This window comes from Chaetodon trifascialis, chromosome 17 (assembly GCF_039877785.1).
Source record: "Chaetodon trifascialis isolate fChaTrf1 chromosome 17, fChaTrf1.hap1, whole genome shotgun sequence".
Taxonomy (NCBI): Eukaryota; Metazoa; Chordata; class Actinopteri; order Chaetodontiformes; family Chaetodontidae; genus Chaetodon; species Chaetodon trifascialis.
Window position 1 is genome coordinate 1,241,002 of NC_092072.1, and position 12,500 is coordinate 1,253,501.

The window sequence follows — 12,500 nt, forward strand, 5'->3', positions numbered from 1 at the left end:
GGGCATGTTTCTCCTGCCTCTTCTTTTGGAGACGAGAGGGGATATGAGTCAGTCGGGGGGAGGCGACAGGAGGTGCTGCCTGGAAAATATGAGTTTCTCAGCCTCTCGGGGAGGACGGCCGGCTCTGCCTCCATGACTGGAATTTGAAGCGTGGATTCATTCGTCTGCACTTCCTGCGAGAGAGGCCGAGGCCTGATCAGGTGTGAACACGCCGGGCCGGCCGGCGGGCCGCTGACGTGTCCACGAGTGTCCCGTCAGCACGAGCGTCACGTCCTCCTGCGTCCACGAGGGAAAGAGCAGAGACGTGTGACTGGGGCAGTCTGGAAACCCGTCCTGTGAGGAAGAAGTGGTACAACACCTGAGAATGTGATGAAATCCACAACAGTAAGTCTGCAAGACGCTCTCTGAACCTATTCAGAGTCTCTCCCATCACTGCTGTCCGTCCCTGCTGTGTCTCGTGATCCGCAGTCAGGGACCGCAGCAGCTGTGTCTGCTCTCAGTGCTTCAGCCGGAGCCATGTGAGCGGCGTGGACGCCACTCTGCTCATAACCATAAACGTTAATAAAACATTTATTTGTGATCGTCGTTAAAGCATAATGACACGTGTCCCCTGAGGACGGACGGACGGACGGATGACGAGCTGCAGCGTCTCCGCCTGCGGATACTGTACATCTGCAGCTCATCAGCATTCACCTCCACCATCTGTCCTCCATGTTTGATCCAGTCCACTGTTAGCGGCTCAGTGTGTTGACTCAGTGAGCAGTCAGCTGTTTAATGTGTGTCTCGCACGGCGTCCTCGCACGGCGCCGTCCCGCCTTCATTCTCTTAACTGTTTATGGAAGGATTAAGTTGACCAAGAGCGCGCTTTTACTCACGCTAACGGCCTGCGGCGCCGATTTACGCCGTCACGCTGCAGAGCTGACGAGCGGTCGGAGATCTGTCGTCCCCATTAGGAGGTTAGGAGGAGAACTTCCTGGACCAGTCTGAACTGGGACGTTTGAACCGTGAAGACGTAAATTCAGTCCACTAAACAACAGGCTGCTGTTATCGAGTGCTGGTGACCATTATACACAGTACATAGACTGGCTAACAGGCCAGATGATGGCGGTGCACGTGCACACACACACACACACAACACACACACACACACACACACACACACACACACACACACACACACACACAGGACCATGGGCTAAATGAACCTGCAGGCGGCTTTTGGTTTTGCATATTTTAAAACATACACACAGTTAATCCGTTTGGCCTGTGGAGGAAGAAGTACTCAGATATTGTACTGAAGTACAGAGTACAAATACTCTGTTACAGGTCCTGCATTCAAATCTTACTCAAGTAACAGTGCAGAAATAATATTTGATTATTATTTAAGTAAATGAAGCCGTCCTGCAGAACAGCACATATGGTATTATTGGAGATGTATTAGACGTACTGTGTACAGTATGTACTCTCTTACAGCATAAAGAGCTTCATTCACAGTGTGAACACACAAACACACACACACACACACACACACACACACACACACACACACACACAGCGTTGGTCTACATAGCTTGCGAGCACACTTAAAGATGGTAATCTTTCTAATTGCTCAAGCTGTTGACTTGCACACGCACATTAGTGAAGTGCAGTGGTGTTCATCAGAGTTCAAGCCCCCTGGTGTCCAACAGCGTGAATTTATGTCTGCTGCTGCTCCCAATTCATTAGTGCTCGATATACTATCGCCGAGCTGCTCGCTGCATCCGAGGCACAGCGGCTTAGTGCAGACGCGAGGAGGTCTGACATCACCACGAGGAGCGGCCGAGGCGCAGGAAGTGACATCGTTTGGAGGCGTCGTCAGGTGTTTGGTTCAGTTTTAACATCAAATATCTCTTCAGGCTGAGCGTCACGCTGGACGCCGGCGGCTGCCTGGGAGCAGTGAAAACACCTGAAACATTAAGAAGCTGGCAGCGATGGAGGGTCGCTGGACGTGTCTGCTGTCACCTGCCCGCCAGTCTTCAGCCTCGGCCTCACCGCGTTTCTACGAGCCAAGATGGACCCAGAGCAGAAACCGTTGATCGCCTCCATCGCAGCTCCACAGTCGGCTTTAATTGGGTTCAATCTGGGAATTCCTCGAACGCTGTCGCCGCCAGTTCCTCTTTCCAGGAGATGGGGGGGGGGGGGGGGGGGGCAGCAGTCACTGTAATCCTCCATGTGTTTTCTGACACGCCCACTTTCCACTGGTCACATCAAATCGCAGAGAAAAACTCTTTGATGGTTCGGATTGAAATCCGGTTTCAGACGTTTGAAGCTTTGTCGTTAAACTTTAACGTTTGACGTCCTCAGAGACACGTGGACAGACGGACTCTGTTTGTGTGTTTTCAGGGTCGTAAACCAGGTTACTTCTCCTTCCTGGATCCGTTCTCCCCGGCTGTCTGGCTCTTCATGCTGCTGGCCTACCTCGCCGTCAGCTGCGTCCTCTTCCTCGCCGCCAGGTAACACACCTGCCTCTGTGTGTTTGTGTGTGTGTGTGTGTGTGTGTGTGTGTGTGTGTGTGTGAGTGTGAGTGTGTGCATCTTTGTGTGTGTTGCCTCTCTGACTGTTTGACCCTCCATGGAGCATCAAGTCAAACGCGAGCTGTGTCGTGTCCTTCGTGGTCTCGCTGCGTCTCTACTGAAGGCTGCTCTGATTGGTCTGCTCTGTCTTTTTTAAGGCTCAGCCCCTACGAGTGGTACAACCCTCACCCGTGTCTGCGGGAGCGGCGGGACGTCCTGGAGAACCAGTACACGCTGGGAAACAGCCTGTGGTTCCCGGTGGGCGGCTTCATGCAGCAGGGCTCAGAGATCATGCCCCGAGCTCTGTCCACCCGCTGCGTCAGCGGCGTCTGGTACGTACCGACTGTCCAGCGCACACTCTAGATTCAGGTGCATCCTTCCCTCTGTCCTTCCTTCCCTCCTTCCTTCCTACCCTCCTCAGGATCGTGACCCTGAAGGTGGACAGACGACGAGCTGGATCTCATGTGAAACTGATGAAGTCAGTTCTTCTTCTGTTGTTTCTCACAGCAGCTTATGAACGTCGGCCACATCGCTGAATTCTCCAACCAAACTTCCGTCCTCCTGCTGCTTTTGGAGACTGAAATTGCAATTGCTCTCCAGATTTGTCCCCCCTCTCCTCCCTCATTCCCAGTAGCTGCTGTCAGACAGATGGTGGAGTGATACTGGAGCGACTGGTGGGGCAGCCGCCATCTTTCCTCTGACAGCTCTCAGCCTCTCTGTGAAAACTCCTGATGACTGTGGCACCGACTGCTGATTTGTGCCCGTCGGTCTGGCTCGTTCCCTGACAGGCTGCTCGCGCTGAAGAGCTCCAACTCCAGAAAAACTGCTTTATTGTCGGACCAGCGTGTTTGATCACGTAGCCTTTGTCAGCGCCCTCATGCTGCATTAGCACTGGAATAAAACCACCAATAAAATTCTGAAATTAGATTTGAGTTTTAACGAGCAGCTTCTCTTTTAATCGGCTGCAGGAAGAAACGAGGCAGCGGACACAAACAGGCTGTCTCGGTGTTGTTGTTTTGGATGTAAATGTAATAGAAAGTTCATCTGTGTGCGTCTGACAATGACATCAAAGTGCAGCGTTGAGGATGAAGGTCTCGTGGATCTCATGAGCTCTGCAGTCGTTCAGAGCTGCACCTGCATCACAGGTGTAGACTTTCTCACCCTCCTCCCTCCGTCGTGTCCTCCTCCTCTCTCTCTCTCCTCTCATGCTCATCACTTCCGCCTCATTTGCTCTGCGGTGGAGGCGTCCTGCTCCTCGCTGCTGCAGCCAGAGTTCATGTTTAGGTTGACGGTTTTTACCTGACGTGTCCCGCTGAGCTCTCCATCTGCTCCGGCTCTCCTCTCGCAGCTCCTAATGAAAGCATGGAGGAAGAGGAGCGAGGGTTTCAGATGGAGGTTAAAGCTCCTCTTCTGCTCTCATCCTCTCAGGTGGGCCTTCACCCTCATCATCATCTCGTCCTACACGGCCAACCTGGCGGCCTTCCTGACCGTCCAGAGGATGGAGGTTCCCATCGAGTCTCCGGACGATCTGGCCGACCAAACCAACATCCAGTACGGGACCATCCACGGGGGGTCCACCATGACCTTCTTCATGGTGAGGCCCGTTTCTAACAAACTGAAGTTTGATTAAGAAAGAATGAAGTGATTTATGAAGCCGAACACAGGATCTGCAGCTTTGATGATAAAAAAGGGAAAGTAATATCTTTCATTTCTGCAGCCGTTCATAAATAAAATGCCTTTAAAAAACAAACATTTTGAAGAAAGTTTTATAAATCTGAGTTTTTATGATCTCGTTCATCAGTGTGACACATCAGAGTCGTAAACCTGGAGATGTCTGATTCAGATCAGGTTTATGAAAAACTCACCACCTCACCTCCACCCGTCTCGCTTCCTCCGCCTGCAGAACTCGCGGTACCAGACGTACCAGCGGATGTGGAACTACATGTACTCCAAGCAGCCCAGCGTGTTCGTGAAGAGCACCGAGGAGGGCATCGCCCGAGTCCTCAACTCCAAGTACGCCTTCCTGATGGAGAGCACCATGAACGAGTACTACCGCAGCCTCAACTGCAACCTGACGCAGATCGGAGGACTGCTGGACACCAAAGGATACGGCATCGGCATGCCTCTGGGTGAGTGCGGCGTGAGCCGCGTCGCCACGACCAAGACGTGTTCTGCAACGTATAACGATGAATGATTTTAGGAGGTCAGACGTGTCAGAGAGGAAATGAGTAAAGGCTTTGAGGTCAGAGGTCAGAAAGTGTCACATCGTGAAAATTTGTGAAAATGAAAGACTTTTACTTTGAAAAACCTTGTCAAACTGTGCTTCCTGCTGTGATGTCAGCGGATGTTTTGAAATAGAAACACGATTATTGGCTTTCTTTCTAAGAGTTATGTGAGAGGATTGATACCTCGCTCATGTCCGTCCGTCCGTCCACCACCAACCGGCTAACTTAGCTTAGTGTAAAGACCATGCTGTCTCTCATTACTTTGATATGAACAAAAAACAATAAAAGCAACAGTTTGGAGCAAAAACGTCCCGCACAAACAATCATCGTCTATTCATTGAGCTTTTGGACAGAGGCAGGCTTGATGCTTAGCTTGATGCTAAGCTAAACATGTCAAGCTTTTCCTTCGAGTCTTGAAGGCTGACGGTCGTGTGGATTCGTCCATCAGAGTCAAATGTGGTTAAGATTTAAAATGACCAATAACGAGCCCAGGCTGCCTTCCTGTGTGAGTTCTGTGAATGTGTGTCTGTGTTCGGCCTGCTGTCACATCACATATTGTTTGTGTTACTGTATCTCGAGGTCGTGCTACCTTCCGCCCGCCGCCGTGCGTCTCGGCTCCGTTTCAGCTGCTAACCAGGTCGGATTCTTTGTGCAGCTGCTGTTCTTGGCAAATTAAATCCATCCTGGTTCCAGTTTGGCCTGGCTGTGATTCCACCAGTGTCTGGCCTCGCCTCGTCATCTGCCTCACACTTGTTTCTGGTGATGAGTGTTAGCGCATAGATTAGCATAGTTAATGGAGGAGGGAGGAACAGATGCGGAGAGAGGAGAGCGAACAGCGGGTCGGCGGAGGCAGAAGCAGAGACGAGGGGTTTTTGGGAGGCCGGCCTGTCAGTCAACCTGCCTGTTCAGCGATGAAAATAAAAGCGATCACCCGGGGGCTCCTGCAGACGAGGGGTCCCATGCTAACCGTGCTGACTGACAGTGAGCGATTAGCATTAGCCACAAAATGAGAAGCTGCAGCTGCTTTAAAGCCAAAGTCGTTTTGGTGATGTCTTCTGGGAGTCAGACGTTGGACAGACGTTTAAAGCCGCTCCACTACAAGTAAAAGTCGCTTAAAAGTATGTAATACTACATAAAAGTAGGCATGTACTGTCGAAAAGTGGAGCTCATTTCTCAAATGTTTCCTTCACTTCTGGAAACTTTCCAAAGAAAAGTTTCTATAAAAAACAAAAAGAAAAGGAAGTCAAGAGGTGACAAATCAGTCAGTCTGTCAGCCAGACGCCTCCTGCTGCGTGTCGCTTTGTGACAGTCTGAGAAAGAGACACAAACTGAGTACAAATACACATGAAACTATGAGAAAGAGACACAAACTGAGTACAAATACACATGAAACTATGAGAAAGAGACACAAACTGAGTACAAATACACATGAAACTATGAGAAAGAGACACAAACTGAGTACAAATACACATGAAACTATGAGAAAGAGACACAAACTGAGTACAAATACACATGAAACTATGAGAAACACACAAACTGAGTACAAATACACATGAAACTATGAGAAAGAGACACAAACTGAGTACAAATACACATGAAACTATGAGAAAGAGACACAAACTGAGAACAAATACACATGAAACTATGAGAAAGAGACACAAACTGAGAACAAATACACATGAAACTATGAGAAAGAGACACAAACTGAGTACAAATACACATGAAACTATGAGAAAGAGACACAAAGTGAGTACAAATACACATGAAACTATGAGAAAGACACAAAGTGAGTACAAATACACATGAGACTATGAGAAAGAGACACAAACTGAGTACAAATACACATGAAACTATGAGAAAGAGACACAAACTGAGTACAAATACACATGAAACTATGAGAAAGAGACACAAACTGAGTACAAATACACATGAAACTATGAGAAAGACACAAACTGAGTACAAATACACATGAAACTATGAGAAAGAGACACAAACTGAGTACAAATACACATGAAACTATAAGAGATACAAACTGAGTACAAATACACATGAAACTATGAGAAAGACACAAACTGAGTACAAATATGCGTCATCATGACAGTCTGGGTCTCTTTGCTCAGGCGTCTTCCATTGTTTTCCAGCCCGGCTCTGAAGCCACGCCCACGTATGATGCAATCCTCCACAGCTACGTTTCCATGGAAACAGCAGCGGTGTGGGTTACCTGTGAGCCGCCGAAACGTCAGTCAGTGTGAACAGAAGTCAGAGGAAACGAGGCGTCGCAGGTTGACGTGACGTTCAAAGACTTCTGGGGGATTGCTTCGAAACTGGCGTCCTGACCCAGAGCGAGACTCGTACATTTACTCCATGTTTGTTTTCATGCTGAAAATGTGCGAGCGTCAGCGGCGTGTTGAGAGTGAGGTGGTGAGTGACTCAGCTCCTCTTCCTCCTCAGGCTCTCCGTTCAGAGATGAGATCACTCTGGGGATCTTACAGCTGCAGGAGAGCAACAGGCTGGAGATCCTGAAGAGACGCTGGTGGGAGGGAGGACAGTGTCCCAAAGAGGAGGACCACCGAGCCAAAGGTGGGTGTCTCAGCACCTCGCTCTACAGTTCAATGAAATGTATGAATTGTATAAAGAACAGTTTGGACGTCTGTGTGTTGTGTTGCAGAGAAGTTAGCATGCTAACGTTCTAGCCCCGGTCCATCACGTCTCACAGTACCACTTTGTACCTCATTCAGGGACAGTCTGCTGGTGTCGCTCAGGTCTGACTGATGCCCCACTTCCCCCTCACCCGTCTCCTGCGTCATGTGTTCATCACCCCTGGACTCAGAGTCCTGGTTGGACCCGCTTTAAATCACCTTGGTACTGGATTACCTGTTGAAACTGTGTTCAGTCCCGGTCCAGATTGCTGAGTTCATGTCCTACTGTCTTGAGTCCAGTTCTCGGTCCTATTCTGGCGCCGACCCCCTCCAGTGCCCCTCACTGCATCTCAGACCTGAAAACCTCCTCCAGGCGGTGCAACGCTCCTGTGGTCATGACCGCTAGCTGCACGGCTAAATGTGCAAACAGCAGATACAGTTAGCAGCAGTTAGCGGTTGCTCTGCTAATATGCTATTGGTTTAGACTATGACTTCGACAGGTGATCGCTTCCTACATTCTGCACCTTTAAGAGTCTGAAGCCATGCTAGCAGCTCTGAGGCTTTGCTGAGCTACATGCTAACGCTGTCATGCTAGCATGCTCACAGTAACAATGCTAACGTGCTGCTGATGTGCAGGTATAATGTTGATTATGTTCAGGATGTTAGCACGTGTCAGATGTTTCACTCTGGCTGCTGGTTCAGCCGGAGGAGTCCGGAGGGTTTGTCCTCCATCAGAGCAGCGACGTCCTGAGAGCTACGCCGTTAGCCTGGCTACAAACAGTCAGTAGATGTTTTCCTATCAACTCGTCCCCAACCTGTCTTTTTGTCTCTGACGTGATTTATTTTTCATTAGGTGTAAAATGAGATAAGTGACATAAGAAGAGCCTGTCCAGTGCAACAGACCTGCCTTCATTTTATCATCCATTATGTCCCGTTTCTGTCTCTGTCTGTCTTTTGTCTGCGTCTGCATTGATTGTGATGTCCAATATTTCTCCTCCAACGTTACCATTATTGACCCACATACATGTTTCTGGGTTTTTTTTTCTGTCTCTCGCTGTAACAAGATGAGACGACGTCTCTTCATCGACTTTCTCCCTCAAATCATGTTTTTAGCAGCCGATCATTAAGGGAATGTGAGTCCTGTCTGAGTATTGATCCACTGCTCCCCATCATCTGTTCGAACAGCATCCCAGAGTGCCCAGCAAGGCGCGCGCACGTGCGTGCGTGCGTGTGTGTGTGTGAAGCCTGAGAAAATCAAGCCATTAAAATCCTGTTAAGACCCATTAACACCAATCAAGTGTCTCTGTGTTACTGATTGCACAGTATACAGTATACGTGTGTGTGTGTGTGTGTGTGTGTGTGTGTGTGTGTGTGTGTGTGTGTGTGTGTGTGTGTGTGTGTGTGTGTGTGTGTGTAATGATGTAATGATGCTATAATGGGTTGTTGGTGTTCTGGTCATTAGCTCAGGTGTTTCTTTCTTTCCTTTTATACATACATAGCATTTAAAACTTCGAGGCGCTAACATTAGCATGCTTACTGATCGTACAGCGTTTCCTCTGTGTTCACCTGTGTCCACACACACACACACACCCAGTACTGGTTACAAACAGGCTCATAAGTGAACGACGTGCTAACGAGCTAACGGTTCTGGTGTTTTTAGCTGAGTGAGGTCGGAGAGTATTCATTTAAAGCAGATCGGTGATGCTTTCTGCCCTCATAACAAGAAGCGTGTTTTTCTGTGGAGTGAGCACTGCACCAGACTCTGTTTAAAAAACGCTCGTTTGAACGTGACATTGCTTCTCAGCAACCGATCATCTGCTAACTGAGGTTTGTGTGCAGTGAGCACACCAGTTTCAATTCAATTTCAATTCAAATTTCAGGTCATTTCCTGGATTTACTGCTGCTGTTTTTCACCACTGTTTAGGAAGGAGGAAAAATTAGAGGTCACAGGTGAACCTCCTTTAAAGTGACCTTTCTGTGTGCGGTGGATCTGATGTATTCGTGAGGAGCTCGAAAAGTTACTGATAAATATTTTACAGGCAAGTCAACGTTAGCATGTGAGCAAACATCTTTGAAGTGTTAAATTTGAGTTTTGTGCGGGTGGTAGAACGCGCAGCCTTGAAGCCTCCAGTGCAGCGAAATGTTGTGGTCAGGGCGAGGCCACGTCCTACATGTCCCAGAATGCCTTTCAGCATGAAGTGACTCTTCGTCACCGTGTCTGTTTCAGGTCTCGGCATGGAGAACATCGGCGGGATCTTCGTGGTCCTGATCTGCGGCCTCATCATCGCCGTCTTCGTGGCCATCATGGAGTTTGTGTGGTCGACGCGCCGCACCGCAGAGACGGACGAGGTAAACCATCATCATCATCCTCCTCCTCCTCTTCCTCTCTCGTCCTCCTCCTCCTCCTGCCCCGCCCCCGGCCTCAACCTCAGCTCAGACACCTCAGTAGGTCATCCGCCTGTGTGTGTGTGTGTGTGTGTGTCTCTGTGTGTGTGTCTCTGTGTGTCTGTCTCTGTGTGTGACATCACTGATGATGTCAGATGTGTTTTCTGCAGACGTTCATACATGAAGTCTCACTTTGTCCTGACATCATAGGATGCGTTTGAGGTCAAATGTGGACGCAGCAGCCATGACACATGGAGCTCTGCGAGCGTCCTCAGCTGTGTGTCTCTTTAAGGCATCGATGGATCTGAACTCCAAACAAACGTGTTGAATTGATTCTTTCTCTGTCGTTTGCGTCCATGTTTTCTTCTTCTCTTCAATTCGTGTCACCAGTTCAGTTCTGGCTCTGAACATGAAACCGTTCAGTTTGTGTGGCTTTACTTCAGTTTAATCCTTAAAATCTGAAAAGGTGTGCACAGGAGGACCAATCAGCTCCAGCAGCAGAGAAACCTTTCATTTGTTTAGAACTGTTCAATCAGGCTAAACATCTTGATTTCACTCAATGTTTGTGTCTAAATTAAAGTTTCTTCCATCAGAACTCCGTTCAGAAATTCACTCATTTTGAGTCTTCAGACTTAGTAAGAACCTTTTTTTTAAACAGGTCCTCATGTCCAAACACTGATTAGTGAAGAAGAAGCTGAGCAGGACGACCATTTGAATTCCAGTCAGACAGGAAGCTGTGAGACAGCTGTCTCTCTGTCTCTGATCAGAGACACCGGTCTCACTGTCTCTCTTTCTCTGATCAGGGACACCTGTCTCACTGTCTCTCTGTCTCTGATCAGAGACACCTGTCTCTCTGTCTCTGATCAGGGACACCTGTCTCACTGTCTCTCTGTCTCTGATCAGAGACACCTGTCTCACTCTCTGTCTCTGATCAGGGACAGCTGTATTCAGTCGTCCTCTGGAAACTCTTTCTGACTTTCATTTGCTGTCATTTATTTGACTTTCTGCCCCAACGGTTTTTAATAGGACAGACACTCACTCACTCACTCACACACACACACACACACACACACACACACACACACACATTTACAGATAACAGTACTTTGAGGTGAGAAGCTGCAGAGCGTGAACACACACAGATAAAAACATCCAGAGCCTAAAATGTTCGATGCATTTTTCCCAAAACACCATAAGAATCCTGACATTAGTTTATAGCTTTGATAAGGAGGAACTTTATGAAGGCAGACCCCTCAGACCCCTCAGACCCTTCAAACCCCCTCAGACCCTTCAAACCCCCTCAGACCCTTCAAACCCCCTCAGACCCCCTCAGACCCCCTCAGACCCCCTCAGACCCTTCAAACCCCCTCAGACCCTTCAAACCCCCTCAGACCCCCTCAGACCCTTCAAACCCCCTCAGACCCCCTCAGACCCCCTCAGACCTGCCTTAGTTCTAGGCAGCTGAGGTTCTGATCTGGCGACTGTCACGTGATTGGCTGGTTTGTGTGTGTTAACGAGCAGGTGAACAGGTGTGCCTAATAAAGTGGCCAAACTGTCTGTGACTCAGTTTAGGATGAACTGCAGCAGACACAGAGGCAGCCATGTTGTCTCCTACCTGTGACCACCTGAGCTCAGTCTTTGATCACATGTCTCTGTCTGTCTGTCTCTGTCCCTGCCTCTCTCTGTCTGTCTCTCTCTGTCTCTCTCGCTCTGTCTCTGTCTCTGTCTCTGTCTGTCTCTCAGGTCTCTGTTTGTCAGGAGATGTTGACAGAGTTCAGAAACGCTGTCTCCTGTAAGAAGAGTTCTCGTTCTCGGCGGCGGCGGCCCCTGAGCAGTGCCGGAGGCGGAGTCTTGCGTCACCCGTCCCGCCTGGCCCTGGCGGCCCCACGTCCCATCCGTCTGGTCCGCGAGATGCGTCTCAGCAACGGGAAACTGTACAGCGGAGCCGGGCCGCTGACGGGCGGGCTGGCGGGGATGGGGGGAGGTGTGGGAGGAGGTCCTGATTTGGGCCCGGGGCCGCAGAGGCTCCTGGAGGACCCAGGGGGCCCCAACGCCGCCACCGCCGGCACGCCACCCCCCGCTCCTCTGGCGTCGGCCCTGGTGGCTCCTCCCGCCCCCCCGCGCAGCTTCCTGCAGGCCTGCAGCCACGTGCGGATCTGCCAGGAGTGTCGGCGGATCCAGAGCCTGCGGCCCACCGCGCTCACGCCTCCCCCGCCTCCTCCCCCCTCCTCGTCCTCCTCCGCCTCCTCCTGCTCCCGGATCCCTCCCTCTGTGCCGACGTCAGGCCACCACCACCGCCACAACCTCCACCACCACCTCCACTACCACCACGGCTCCATGTCGCTCCCTCGCCTCCCACCGCCGCCCCCTCCCATCCCAGCAGACAGAGCCGACAGCGATGGGGGCGGGGGGGCGGGGAGCCCCCGGCAGGCCAATACCAAACCGCTGCCGCCACCCAGGCCGATGCCTCCCCCCAAGACGCCGACGCGCCCGCCCACAGACTTACTGGGGGGGCACGACTGAGCAGCGGGGCTCTGTGTGGGCCGTCCTCTGAGGGGTCAAAGGTCATGGTTTAACCCTCGTGAACTTCATTTTTTGGCCCCAACAGCACAGCTGGATCAGTCCAAACCAGCCTATCAGCAGGGATGGGTGGAAGCAACCATTCTGACTCGTTTGCAGGGTCATTCATTAAAACCAAG

The 12,500-nt window shown here is 50.3% G+C and overlaps 2 protein-coding genes across 3 annotated transcripts in view; both read left to right on the forward strand.

The window, feature by feature from the left end:
- Window positions 1-12,500, forward strand: part of LOC139346064 (oocyte zinc finger protein XlCOF6-like) — a 341,081-nt gene that overhangs the window by 270,809 nt on the left and 57,772 nt on the right. The gene's annotated exons all lie outside the window — the stretch shown is intronic.
- Window positions 1-12,500, forward strand: part of LOC139345713 (glutamate receptor ionotropic, kainate 5-like) — a 120,881-nt gene that overhangs the window by 107,614 nt on the left and 767 nt on the right. The window contains exons 14-20 of one of the 2 annotated variants that reach the window (XM_070984506.1): window positions 2,383-2,492; window positions 2,711-2,884; window positions 3,981-4,146; window positions 4,456-4,681; window positions 7,229-7,357; window positions 9,644-9,861; window positions 11,545-12,500. The exon at window positions 11,545-12,500 is cut by the window's right edge and continues 767 nt beyond it. In XM_070984506.1, coding sequence (XP_070840607.1) covers window positions 2,383-2,492; window positions 2,711-2,884; window positions 3,981-4,146; window positions 4,456-4,681; window positions 7,229-7,357; window positions 9,644-9,861; window positions 11,545-12,324 — 1,803 coding nt within the window. In that variant the 3' untranslated portion in view covers window positions 12,325-12,500. The remainder of the gene's footprint in view (window positions 1-2,382; window positions 2,493-2,710; window positions 2,885-3,980; window positions 4,147-4,455; window positions 4,682-7,228; window positions 7,358-9,643; window positions 9,862-11,544) is intronic. The other variant, XM_070984508.1, reaches the window with a different exon arrangement.